The sequence below is a fragment of the Phycodurus eques genome, chromosome 9, assembly GCF_024500275.1.
Source record: "Phycodurus eques isolate BA_2022a chromosome 9, UOR_Pequ_1.1, whole genome shotgun sequence".
Taxonomy (NCBI): domain Eukaryota; kingdom Metazoa; phylum Chordata; class Actinopteri; order Syngnathiformes; family Syngnathidae; genus Phycodurus; species Phycodurus eques.
The window spans coordinates 12655695-12670245 of record NC_084533.1 but is presented as its reverse complement, the minus strand read 5'-3'; the positions used below and the strand labels follow the sequence as shown (position 1 = coordinate 12670245).

The 14551-nt window shown below is 40.9% G+C and overlaps 1 protein-coding gene across 1 annotated transcript in view; it reads right to left on the bottom strand.

Annotated features, from left to right (window-relative positions):
• Positions 1-2221: 2221 nt before the first annotated feature.
• The window catches only part of LOC133407832 (collagen alpha-1(XXIII) chain-like), a 144142-nt gene continuing 131812 nt past the window's right edge, over positions 2222-14551 (bottom strand). Inside the window, 14 exon segments of the mRNA XM_061686104.1 lie at positions 2222-4657; positions 5275-5313; positions 6850-6948; positions 7106-7192; positions 8474-8527; positions 8606-8632; positions 8719-8790; positions 8872-8931; positions 9016-9042; positions 9124-9189; positions 9926-9979; positions 10211-10291; positions 10369-10413; positions 13199-13243. Coding sequence (XP_061542088.1) covers positions 4610-4657; positions 5275-5313; positions 6850-6948; positions 7106-7192; positions 8474-8527; positions 8606-8632; positions 8719-8790; positions 8872-8931; positions 9016-9042; positions 9124-9189; positions 9926-9979; positions 10211-10291; positions 10369-10413; positions 13199-13243 — 804 coding nt within the window. The 3' untranslated portion in view covers positions 2222-4609.

The window sequence follows — 14551 nt, the reverse complement described above, 5'->3', positions numbered from 1 at the left end:
AGTAATTCATTTCGTAATTAAACTCAAGAAGAATTCCATCGACAAAGCTTCAACAATTAGTGTCCTCAGTTCCCAAACGTTTATTGAATGTTGTTACAAGAAAAGGGGATGTAACAAAGTGGTAAACATGACCCTGTCCCATCTTTTTGGGAACGTGTTGCAGCCATAACATTTTAAGTTAATGATTATTTGCGAAAAACAAAGTTTCAGTTTGAACATTAAATATCGTGCCTTTGTAGTGTATTCAATGAAATATAGGTTGAACATGATTTGCAAATCATTGTATTCTGTTTTTATTTGTTTACTACAACGTGCCAACTTCATTGGAGTTGGGGTTGTAATATTTTAGAACTGTTTGGTCTTAAACATTTATTGAGGTATGCTACAATTATTTAAGTTTTATTTGCAACATTTTTAATTGAATCATTTAAGTATATATTTTTTTATTTTCAATGGAGTGTTCATCTTGAAACTGCATAACATGACAGTGGCTTACAATGAAATAAATGTACTTTTTAGGAAAAACAACAACATCTTTTTGATGAAGATTTAGGCCTACTTTGATACTTTATAAGGACCACCATCATTGTCAACATTAAAATAGAGTTCAGTATTTTTTATGTGGCAGTTGGTGAAAAATTTGAGAACCATTGAATTGACAGAACACAGTGGTTCTCAAAGTGTGGTACGAGTACCACTTGTGGTACACGAGCCCCAATTTTCATGAAGTTGGGAAATTGTGTAAAACAAAAACAGAATACAATGATTTGCAAATCCTTTTCAATCTATAGTCTATTGAATACGCTACAAAGGCAAGATATTTAATGTTCAAACTGATGAACCTTTTTTTTTGCAAATATTCTCTCATTTTGAATTTGATTCCTGCAACATGTTCCAAAAAAGATGGGACAGGGGCAACAAAAGACTGGGAAAGTTGACCAATGCTCAAAAACCACCTGTTCGGAACATTCCGCAGGTGAAGAGGTTAATTGGGTATAAAAGGAGCAACCCCAAAAGGCTCAGTTGTTCACAAGCAAGGATGGGGTGAGGTTCACCACTTTTTGAACAAATAGTCCAACAGTTCAAGAATGTTTCTCAATGTACAATTGCCAGGAATTTAGGGATTTCATCATCTCCAGTCCAAAATATCATCAAACGGTTCAGAGAATCTGAAGAAATCTCAGCACATCAACAACAAGGCTGAAAACCAACATCGAACGCCCGTGACCTTGGATTCCTCAGGCGGTACCGCATTAAAAATCGGCAACACTGTGTAAAGGATATTGCCACGTGGGCTCAGGAACACTTCAGAAAACCATTGTCGCAACATCTACAAATGCAAGGTAAAAGGGAAAACCATGCAAAGCGAAAGCCATATCAACAATGCTGCCGGCTCCTCTGGGCCCGAGCTCATCTGCGATGGACTGATGCAAAGTGGGAAAAGTGTGCTGTGGTTCTTTAAGTCCACATTTCAAATTGTTTTTAGAAATCATCGATGTTGTGTACTCAGGGCCAAAGAGAAAAAGGACCATCCGGATTGTTATCGGCGCAAAGTTCAAAAGCCAGCATCTGTGATGGTATGGGGGTGTTATTGTGCATGGCATGGGTAACTTGCACATCTGTGAAGGCACCATTAATGCTAAAAGGTACATACAGATACTATGCAAGAAGTGGAAGATGTGTACTCATGGCATTATTTTCGATTTAAATGATTCCAAGTTCCTTAATACTGCCGTTCCATTCCTATATTGAATCTTTTATATATTTTTGCAGCTCTACAAAGAACAAATGTTGCAAACTTTTTTTTGTTTCCCATTAGTGGGAAATCATTATAAATTGGGCAAAAACAAACAACTAGAAATTCATGGTCTCCAACAACCATTGGTGTATCCTAACAAGCACCCTCCTCCCATTGTTTGCAGTATTGTCCATGAATGTACCATAAAAGTTGTTCAACAAAACAAGCCGGCTCCATAAGGTTAGTGAAAATGAAACGGTTACCTTACCTTTGAATGGTGCTGAATCTGAAATGTCATAATTTAATCAAAATTGAAGCCCTGTTGAGATCTCAAATACAGTTATGAAAGTGATTAACTGTTCTGAACACAAATGATCTCTGCAGTGGACAGCCAAATGAACGCATCAAACCAGCTCCAATTTTGATTTATGAACAACTGACATCCACAAACACAAAACTAGGTATTTTTTCACACCAGTTTTATTTGATACTAAAAACAGTGTTCAGAGTTGATGTAAACAGTTCAAGGCATATGTTAATGTCACTTTTCTAATATGTTTTCCAGACTAAACTACAGGTTTGTCTATCCTGTCGTTTAGTCTCAGAATGGACTTCTTCATCACTTACAAAAGACATGAAAACAGTTTGTCCCTACATTAGTTCAAATGTAACTGGAAAATTGAGATCAACATTTACCTTCGATGTCCTTGTCATACCATATTTGTGAGTTTTAAAATAACATTTTGAAGTGTTTTAACACACTCATGCAAGAAACAACAGAAAACTGGTCACAATCCTTAAAATCCTCTTCATAAACCAAAACATTATGAGTAATAGTTGCAGCTGGAGGCAAAATAATGCCTATTGATGTTAACTCAATTGCAACGCATATGATGTAAGGGACAAAGAAAGCATAAAGCCATAGTTCATTTCAGTCATGTTAAATTGACCCAAGTTACGCATACATTTAGGCAATTACAAAAATAGCTTAATTCCTTTTCAACCAAATACACAACCGAACATTCTCACAAAGTCAAGCTAATACTGTGATATATTATTGGCTACAACACCAAACACTCGACATTGTGCTACTTACTGACTCCGTTAAGCATTTAAACTGACAGAATCTGCAAAAGAAATCCCGTGTTAATTTACAGACAACCACGCAGCTTCCAGTAAAATCGCAACACTTGTATGCTTTACAGTTACCGGTACTGTAAACCGGTTAGTGTTAACATTTAGATTTTTGATGTTTGTATTATGTTATCTTATATGGATAAACTTTTCATATTAAGAAAACCTTTTATATGGAACTACATAAGTGAGCGTTTATGTACAATTAAATTGATTTGCTGACACTGAACCTGCACATCCTTCCACTAAGATTTTTTATTGCATCAGTATTGAAATTTGGCAAATCTGGCCTGAATATTGATAATGATGAAAAAACAAGCAGTAAAACAAGTTAGATTAAGTAGGTCATCTGTAAATTTTCTATCGAGCAAATTTCAGTTTTACAAAAAATGTTTTAACAAGTACTTGAACTTCTTGAACCTATTTGCTAACTATTGCGGGATACGAGGAAATATTACAACTGCAAAACAATTCTGTCTCACAACCATCCATCCATCCATTTTCCGAGCCGCTTATCCTCACAAGGGCAGGAGGCGGGGTACACCCTGAACTGGTGGCCAGCCAATTGCAGGTGGCACGGCCAACTAAAAGTTAAACAATTTCCAACTGTCAGTCATGATGCGGACTGAATATCAGATAAAAATATTGGTTTACTGATGTTCTTAAAGAATATGTAATGCACTTTTCTGTTTACAAAAAGTAGTTATGTTGGTGTCATCTCTGTATTGTGTACATGTAGCAAAAACAACTATATTTATCCTGTATCTTTAAATAATCATGCCACATTTAAAGAGACTTTGCAAATATATAGGAAGTCCAACTAAGTAAACAAATTGTTCAGGCCAAGTAAATGTGTTGCAAAGACAAAAACACCAATAAAAGTCCTCTGACAGCTTGGACTGAAACCTTTTTGTGACAACTTAAACAAGGTCCACAAAAAGGTAACATTACTGGCATTCAAAGCCAGTACATGATTACTAAATAAAACTGAATTCCAAACAAAAAAGTTGGTCGACCTTTGAAGAAAATAAAATACTTGGGTCAGCCAATCAGTTTAAATTACTAATATTAATAAAATAATAATTAAAAAAAACATCATACAAAGAACAAATTTGTCAGCAGCAAGAGAGAACAAAAATGTCTTCATCTGGGATTAAAAGACCATGATCAATCAAACTAAATTACAAGTGGAAATGGAAGGTTTTAAGGTAATTAAAACTCAACCAATAAGCCCTGTTGACTGATGCACTGGTTTACTATGAATACTGTAACGGCTCCTTCAAATCGCTCAATAAACATGGCAATGCATAGGAATGCAAAATGTAACTGGACAACAAACAGGTTTCCACTGCCACAAGTGGGGGAAAAAAAAAGTCAAAAACCTATAAGAGTGCTTAAAATGCTATTTCTATTATACTCATCCACAATGTGTTATAATTATGCAGTTAATTAGGCAAGATTTTCACTACACAGGCAAACGAGTGATGACTAAAATCATAACGTGCTGTCAATCCTTCGCGATGTTCCAGTGACGTCACCGACATCAGCCAGAGCATCCAGGGGACTGCGCAAGTGGATTTGTCGACCCCTCGAGAAGACTTTTCATATTGGAGGATTTAAGTGTTCTTTAAGACACACAGGCTTGCAAGGCATCTTCTGCTCCTTAAAGGCCAATCTGCCTCTGTGCCCTCTGCCCCTCTACATGTCCTTGTCCTCAGCAGGCCCTCCTGCTGGCATTCATGGCTGAATAAGACGCTTGCGTTTAAGCTTCTGCCTGGCCATCTTCTGCTTTCGGAAAACAAAGAGGAGAAAAATGACGTACACTCCATCGTCGGCTACGCCGGAGAGCTAGTCGAGCATCCATCCACCCATCAGGCCGAGTAAGTCAGACTCGGTTAGTAAGGCAGTTAGACTTGAGCACACTGCACCTGGGCTGCACTTCAAAGAAAGCTTCCCAGTTCCAGTACATTTTTTTTTTTTTTTTTTTCTGTTAAAGCACGGCTGCTTACGCAACAACGTGTCTCTGGAGTTCTTACAATACTGCAGAGTTGTCCATATTTCAATATATTATATAAAAATGTTGATTTAAAAAAATACAAATGAAAAGTTGTTGCTAATCAGTTACAATATATACTAAAACAAAATGTACAGAATCCATGCTGCTGGTTAGTCACAGTCATCACTGCAAAAGAAAAATAGAGATACAATATTAGTTGGTAATCTATTATGACCCATTTGCATTAAACTCACTTATTCAAATCTGCAAATGTTAGAACTACACGCTCACACACTATGTAAATTATACCTTTGCCAAACAGTGCTCAAGTAATTATTTCAGTTATTTGTAATTACAGGCTAATATTTTTTTTATGGTAAACTGTATGCACGTTTAGATTTCTTACCTTGTGCCAGCAGCCTGGTATGGGCAGGCCATCATGTCCCTGCACAGTGACACCAACACATACATGTTCATTAATAAGCCACAAAATATATAGGAATAAAAAAAAAAAAAAAAAATCTGCATTATTACAGTGGATATAAAAAGTCCACACACTCCTGTTTTTGTGATTTAAAAAAATTCTTCCACCATTAATATGACCTATAACCTCTAAAACTAAATCGAATTTTTAAAAATATTTCCTGAGGGAAAATAAATATAAACAACTGACACAATGTGCTTGCACAAGTGTACACACCCTCTTGTAACTGGGCATCTAGCTGTGTGCAGATTTAACCAATGACATTGAAACTCCTGTTTAATGGGAGTCAGCACACAACTGCCGCCATCTAAAGCAAGGGTCTCAAACTCATTTTTGTCACAGGCCACAATGTAGTTAGGGTTTCCATCAGAGGGCCGTTATGACTGTGAAACCATATAAATATTTAATTGGCTCATACTATTATTTTATTACTATTAAATTGATGGATAACCAGTTTTGAAATCAGAAGTCAAGGATAATAATTGAAGTATTGTTCAAGTTACTGTAAAAAAGGGGTAAACCCAAAAAATGCTTTTGCAATATTTCCACATTTATATGACAATTTAAAATTTTAGTACGAATCATGGACGTTAAAGCACTTGATTTGCTTTCGCGAGCCACATAAAATGATGTGGTGGGCCGGATCTGGCCCCGGGGGCCTTGAGTTTGACACCTGTGTCTAAAGTGTATGATAACCCCAAATATATTGCAGGTGTTCTACTGGCTTTTTTTGTTTTGCTTTCTAGCAGAAGCGTGAAGGACTGAATGCTATTTGGAACTGTTCATAATTCCCTCCACCTTGACTAAGGCCCCAGTTCCAGCTGAAGTAAAAACTGGCTGAAAGCATGATACTGCCACGCTTCACTGCAGGTATGGTGTTCCTTTGGTGATGAGCAGTGTTGTGCTCGGACCAAACATACTTTTGAGAATTACTGTATGGTGAAAAAAGTAAAGAAAACATTTTGCAAAACCACTTGAGATGCCCCAAACGCATGTTTTTATTTGTATTTTTTTTTTTTAGCTCTCTCTCTCTCTCTCTCTCTCTCTCTCTCTCACTCTGTCTCAATGTAAAGCGTTGTGTTTAAATGTGTTTTTATTGTTTTAAAAGTGTGTTCAAAGACCTTATTTAAATCCAATAAAACATGACTAGGGTGTAGCAATTAAATAGCGTCTTTCTATATTGTGGATTTCATTGATTGCTGGGGTGGTCTTGCACATAACCCTAGCAATAAGTCCTGCTAATGTCATTTCGAGCCAGGTAGTACCCAGTCAATAAATGAACATTCAAAACTGGCCAGGGTAAGAATCATTTTTGGCTTCCGGTTTATTCTACAAAAGGCTTTGCCTTAAGTATAACTAATTTTGACCTGGATATTCAAATGTATTAGTGTCACCATGCAAACAACAGGGTTCAACCGAGCAGACAAATATCTAAAAATGAGCTGAACGCACATTAAAAGCTATAGTGGAGAGCAGAAAGGAGCAGAGATACTGTACCACAGGACAGGGGACCACAGGGGCGGAAGGAGGAAGAAGATGAGGTGGAGGAGAAGAAAGTGCTCCTTCAACAGATACATCTTTTTTGTCATCACAACCCTGTTAGCAAGAGTCATTTACAGATTGACAACTTGAATGAAGAAACTTGCAGAAAGGAAGACAATTGGAAAATTTGAAAGGTGAAAGTGATATAAGAGAAACAGGAACGGGAAAAATGTGAGAGATGTGAGAGACACTTTCTCACAGGGTGACGTACCACAGGACAGGGTTGGTCCAGGCCTGGAGGACCCTGTTCTCCCTTCTGACCCTTCAGTCCTCTTTTTCCAACACTTCCTCTGTCACCCTGGACAAAGAGAAAACAGTTCACATACTCAGGTTTACTAATAGCAACCAATATTTATTTATACTGATTAATTAATGGCACGGTGGATGACTGGTTAGAGCGTCTGTCTCACAGTTCAGCCCCACCTGTGCGGAGTTTGCATGTTCTCCCCGTGCCCGCGTGGGTTTTCTCCGGGCACTCCGGTTTCCTCCCACATCCCAAAAACATGCGTGGTCGGTTAAATGAAGTCTCTAAATTGCCCCTAGGTGTGAATATGAGTGCGAATGGATGTTTGCTTCTATGTGCCCTGCGATTGGCTGGCAACCAGTTCAGGGTGTACCCCGCCTCTTGCCCGATGATAGCTGGGATAGGCTCCAGCACTCCCGTGACCCTTGTGAGGAGAAGTGGCTCAGAAAATGGATGGATGGATGATTGATTAATCACATATGAGTACTGTTACACAAAAATGATAACTTTAAAAAGATCATAATGCTATATCTTGACTGAACACATCAGAGAGGTATGATATTACATATTCCCTGATCATTTAGCTAAATAGGGCAGCCAAAATGTTCGAAAAAGATCTCATATCACCGCAAACTACAGCCACAACGACGAGCATCAAAACCTGCTCAAATTGGAAACATGATTTTACGTATGACTTCACCTGTAATTCACCTATTGTTTGGTACAGTGCTTAACAGATTTATCAGATTATCTGTCACAAAAACAAATATTTTGTTGTTGTTGTGTTTATGTTTTACTATTTAACAGGAATTTGAGACTGAATTCACCGTTTTATACATAAATTTGAGGTAGCTCACAAAGCTTCTCTGAGAAGTCAGAAATGAATTTAGCACAACATTGACAAACAACATGTTTCTAATCAAGAACTCATTTTTTAATAATTTGTTTATAATTTATTTTCCTCACTTTTCTGTATAACTGTACATTCACTTCCATGAAAAACAACAGTGATTATATATTTTAGCATTAAAAATATTATTTTGGTAAAAGAGCTCCTACATAACGAAGAATCAACAGTTACAGCAACATAAAAAAAATGATTTAATTAAATAAGTAATTACCAGTGCTAATATACGTAATATTAGGGCAACTGTTGCACAAACCTTGGGTGGTGGTCTAACAAATTGTGAAGCACTCCATGAACCAACCAGAGTTTGATACAGCTTTTATATTGGCTCTCTCTTTATTTTTCTGGTGTATCTAATGTTGATGTGCTTAAAAAAACATCACTGGTCATGCTCAAAAGAATGTTTTTGATTTTTTTTTCGTACCAACCTTATCTCCTCGTTCACCCCTGTCACCTCTCTCTCCCATTAGGCCTGGGAAACCCTGCAAAAAGAACAAAGAGGTCAGAGGGTAGCTTCTATGCAGGTTAATTAGAAATGAAATTCTTATTGAGACACTCACATCAAGTCCAGGTTCCCCGAGTCTGCCCTGTGAATAGATTCACATAACATGTTTCTCAGTATGAAGTTATACAATGACAGATGTTCAAAATGTGGAAGTGATCAGCTGCCTACTTTTTCTCCTTTGGCCCCTGGAAGACCCACAAGGCCGGGAGACCCATGTGTACCCGGAGGGCCGTCCAATCCCTGCGTGTAGAGCACAAAAGCACATTATCATTGTTGCTTCATGTCTGTTTCCTTGTTTTGTATTGGCTCAGGGTTACTCACTTTGGGTCCTGGCATACCGGTATCCCCCCTCTCACCCTTGATCCCATCTCCTGGCTCCCCCTGCATTGTAATAAAGGAACTTTAGCACCAAACAAGATGTCACAGCATTGAGCACATACCCGAGACGTTGCCTTGCACGCTTACCTTTGGACCAGGCATTCCATGCAGCCCCTGAAAAAACATTGTATATGAATATACTGTATGACTACTTCAATATCTTCTACTATTTGCAATAATGATAAGATCACTCACCATGGATCCAGGTGACCCAGGAACTCCTGGCGGGCCTGGTGGGCCTGGCTGGGAAATCATTTGAACCTGAGCAAATAAAAGTCAAAGGACACGAAGTGAAACCACTCACAATAGGTAAGGATTTGATTGCAGAAATACCCTTGTCATCATTTTTTTGGCACATCGTTCTGTCAATGCGAGTCAATGATATTATTGCTAGAAAAATGCTTCATCTTTTAGTGGCATGTGATGGCCCATGAGTGACAAGTAATGCTTATTTGTCACAAATGAATATAATATTTTGCCATTTAAGAAGCTTTGACAGCATCTCTCAATGTTCACATTCAACTTCTTGACATGTATTTGTTGAGTAATGCATCTTGAGCAAAGATTTAAAAACATCAATGATACTTGTACAATGATAAGACAAAAGCCAAGAAACATTTATTTTAATAAACTGTATTATGCAACTGTTTATGGATGTTGAGGGACTTTGCCAACTTATTTTTACCATCACACGCCATACGATTTCAAATCCTACAAAGTTTATTTATTCATTTATCCGTTTTCTGTAGTGGTTATCCTCTTTAAGGTCATGGTGAGATGGAGCCTATCCAAGCTGACTTTGGGCGAGAGGCGGGGTACACCCTGGATTGGTCACCAGACAATTACATGGCACATACAATAATCATTTGTAATTAATTCTCTGAAGGAAATTTTAAATTATCATGAAAATGTCATATAGATTGATGATATTTTAACAAGACAATAGTAAAGCTGTTACGATGAAAAAAAAAAACACTGCTTGTGTGTTCCAACTGACCAGGTTGTCATCCAGTCTGCAGTCGCCCTTCTCTCCTTTCTGTCCGTCCATACCCTGTGTGACAAACTCCAAGATTAACTTGAACCAAAACATCTCCCTTTATGAAAAGAAGCCACAACCACAAACAATATTGTTAAATTATTAACTCTCTGGCTATGTCAATGAAAAGGAAACATTTTTGTTTGTAAAGGCACAATAATCAAAACAGTTCTTTTACTGGATATCAGTAGGTTATGCAGGTTTTCTTTATGAATTGACGAGCACATGTATTTGCTCACGACTTACCGCAGGCCCAGAAAGACCCATCTCTCCCTTTTCTCCTCTTTCTGCTTGTGGCCCTATCTCACCCACATCACCTTTAGATCCCTAGAGGAAAGAAAATATCCAAATTTATAATGGTAAACGGCAAAACAATACACATTTTGTAATTTTCTTGTGTGTACCTTTTCCCCATCCACTCCACCTGGACCAGGTAAACCAAGCTCCCCCTGAATCAAACAAGAAAGACCCTCTTGATTAATGAACATGATCAAAAGTGAAGTTAGCCTTTATGTAAGCTATCGAAATGTCATTGGTGTAGATGTAAAATCCAGGCGGTCCAATACTTGGATAGCTGGATAATAATAATGATAATTATAATATTTCCATCCATCCATCAATTTTGTTCCGCTTACCCGAGGTCGGGTCGCGGGGTCAGCTGCTTAAGTGGGGAAGCCCTGACATCCCGCTCCCCAGCCAATTCGTCCAGCTCTTCCGGGGGGATCCCAAGCTGTTCCCAGGTCAGCCGGGAGACGTAGTCTCTCCAGCGTGTCCTCGGTCGACTCCGGGGTCTCATTCCGGTGGGACATGCCCGGAACACCACACCAGGGAGGCATCCAGGAGACATTCTAATCAGTTGCCTGAGCCACTTCATGTGGCTCCTCTTAATGCAGAGGACCAGCGGCTCTCCTCTGAGTTCCTCCCGGATGACCGAGCTTCTCACCTTATCTCTAAGGGAGATACCGGACACCCTGCGGAGTCATTTCGGCCGCTTATATCCGGGATCTTGTTCTTTCCGTCACGACCCACAGCTTGTGACCATAGGTGAGGGTAGGAACGTAGATCGACTGGTAAATTAAGAGCTTCGCCTTTCGGCTTAGCTCCTTCTTCACCACAGCGGACCGATACAAAGTCCGCATCACTGCAGACGCTGCACCGATCTCCCGTTCTATTCCTCACTCACACGTAAACAAGACGCCAAGATAATTTAACTCCTCCACTTGCAGAGGCCATGCCACCCTTTTCCGACTGAGGACCATGATCTCAGATTTGGAGAGGCTGATTTTCATCCCAACTGCTTCACACCTGGCTGCGAACCGCTCCAGTGAGAGTTGGAGATCACGGCTTGATGAAGCCAACAGAACCACATCATCTGCAAAAAGCAGAGATGCAATACTGAGGCCACCAAACCAAATCCCCTCTACACCTCAGCTGCACCTAGAAATTCAGTCCATTCAGGTTATGAACAGAATCGGTGACAAACGGCAGCCTTGGCGTAGTCTAACCCTGACCGGAAACAAATCCAACGTACTTCCAGCAATGCAGAACAAACTCTGACACCGGTTGTTCAGTCACCGAACAGCCCGTATCGGGGGTTTGGTACCTCATACTCCTGAAGCACCCCCCACAGAACTCCACAAGGGACACGGTCGAATGCCTTCTCCAAGTCCACAAAATACATGCAGACTGGGTGGGCGAACTCCCATGCACCCTCGAGGACCCTGCTGATGGTGTAGAGCTGGTAGACTGTTCCACGGCCAGGACGAAAACCACACTGCTCCTCCTGAATCTGAGATTCGACTTCTCAACGGACCCTCCTCTCCAGCACCCCTGAATAGACCTTACCAGGGAGGCTGAGGAGTGTGATCCCCCTGTAGTTGGAACACACCCGCCGATCCCCCTTCTTAAAAAGGGGGAGCGCTACCCAAGTCTGCCAATCCAGAGGCACTGTCCCCGATGTCCACACGATATTGCAGAGGCATGTCAACACCCCCACGACATCCAGAGCCTTAAGGAACTCTGGGCAAATCTCATCCACCCCCGGGGCCTTGCCACCGAGGAGCTTTTTAACCACCCCGGTGACCTCAACCCCAGAGATAGGAGAGCCCGCCTGAGAACCCAGACTTTGCTTCCTCATGGGAAGGTGTGTCGGTGGAATTGAGGTGGTCTTTGAAGTATTCTCCCAACCGACTCACAACATCCCGAGTCAAGGTCAGGGTGTCCTGGAGCCAAGTGCACGTATGGACACCCTTATGTTTGAACATGGTATTCATTATGGACGATTCATGATGAGCACAGAAGTACAATAACAGAACACCGCTCAAGTTCTGATCGGGGGGACGAGGGGGTAGGGGTCGGGGCATTCCTCCCAATCACGCCCTTCCAGGTCTCACTGTCATTGCCCACGTGAGCATTGAAGTCCCCCAGCAGAACTATGGCGTCCCCAGTGAGAACGTTCTCCAGCACCCCCAAGGACTCCAAAAAGAGTGGGTACTCTAAACTGCTGTTTGACGCATAAGCACAAACAACAGTCAGGACCCGTTCCCCCACTTGAAGGTGGAGGTAGGCTAGCCTCTCATCCACCGGGGTGAACCCCAATCTACAGGCGACAAGACGGGGGGGCATTAAGTATATCCACACCAGCTCGGCGCCTCTCAACGTGGGCAAGTCCAGAGTGGAAGAGAGTCCAACCCCTCTCAAGAGGACTGGTGCCAGAGGAGGAGGCGATCCCAACTATATCTAGTCGGAACTCACACACCAGCTTGGATTCCTTCCCTGCAAGAGAGGTAACGTTCCACGTCCCTAGAGCCAGCTTCTGTAGCCGGGGATCGGATCGCCAAGGTCCATGCCTTCGACCACTGCCCAGATCACACTGCACCCAACCCCTTTGGCCCCTCCCACAGGTGGTGAGGCCATGGGAAGGGGAACCCAGGTTACCTTTTCGGGCTTTCAGGCCCCATGGGTGCAGGCCTGGTCACCAGGTGCTTGCCTTTGAGCCCCACCTACAGGCCTGGGTCCAGAGGGGGCTCCGGTGACCCGTGTCCGGGCAAGGGAAAACCTCATAAGGGTCTTTGGAGCCGTGCTATGTCTGACCTAGGACCTGTTTGCCATGGGTGACCCTACCAGGGGCATAAGGCCCCAGACAACTTAGCTCCTAGGCTCATTGGGACACACAAACCCCTCCACCACGATAAGGTGACCGCTAAAGGAGGGGAATTATAATATTTAAAATACCTTTTCTCCTTGGAGACCTGTGGGGCCAGGTGGTCCAGGTGGGCCCTGGTGAAACAAGCCCAAAAAAGGTTTGGTTATAATTTTGATCATCTCCTGTTTTAAACCTTTATTTCTGCTATGTTTAATTGCTAGTTAGTTGGGGATAATGGCTACATTCAGCTGGTAGCTACCAAAAACACCATACAGTATACTGCATGAGTTACACTTACTGGCCACCACATTAGGTACACCCACTCATTTCAGAAGTTATTAATTTCAAAATGTTTATTATTGTGGTTGTAGTTTGCTATGATGTAAAACTGCACCGCATCACACGGAGTTATTTATAATATTTATTATATTCTTTCTCATGGAATAAAATAAGTGTGCTTCAACACCACTTAAAGCTGCCACCATGATAATAAATATATTGTTGAAAGGACTTTTTTTTAATGATGCCCTTGCATTGGATCTCCTTTTGGTTTTGCACTTGCCTTAATTAGTTTTCATGCAGAATGAATGAATGACGCGACTGGATAAGAACAGGTGCAAGTGAATATTCTTGTTAACGTACAGTGTGGTGAAGAATTATTTGCCCCCTTCTCAAATTCTTATTCTTTTTGCATAGTTTCCCCACTTTAACGTTTAAGATCATTAAACAAATGTAAATATCACACAAAGATAACCCAAGTAAACAAATTTTCTAACTGGTGAGTTTATTCATAAAGGGAAAAACAAACTATTCAAAGCTACCTGGCCCCGTGTGAAAAGGTAATTGCCCCCTAAAACTAATAAATGGTTGGGCCAAAACTCCGCAGCAACAACAGAAATCAAGTGTTTTCTATAACTGGCAATGAGTCTTTCACATCTCTGTGGAGATATTTTGGCCAACTCTTCCTTGCAGAATTGCTTTTAATTTAGCAACATTGGACTCTTTGTCTGATATTTACATTTGTTTTATGGTCTTAAACAATAAAGTGGGGGAACTATGCAAAAAAACAACAAGAATTTGAGAAGCACTGTATGTAGCATTAATGAATGACAAGAATCTCCGTGCATGCTACATTGATCCGATAGCAACTTGTATGTTGCTTGAGGAGTAACAGGTCCCTTAAATCATGCTCCTAACAAGGATCCACAATGCTACATGAGAATGTGTCTGATTTGGTTGCAAGTGATCCCTCTTTGTTGAGAGGCTTCTGATAACATCTCAGGTTCACATGTTCTCAGACTATTTTCTAACCGTATCATGCTGCTTCGACAGAGTTGCACGCAGCACCTCAGGCCTGAGGGGAACCTGGCTCTGTTAGAAGTCATTTTTAAATTAAATGCACACTTCACAGCAGCGATAAGCATCTGTTATTAGCATGTAGC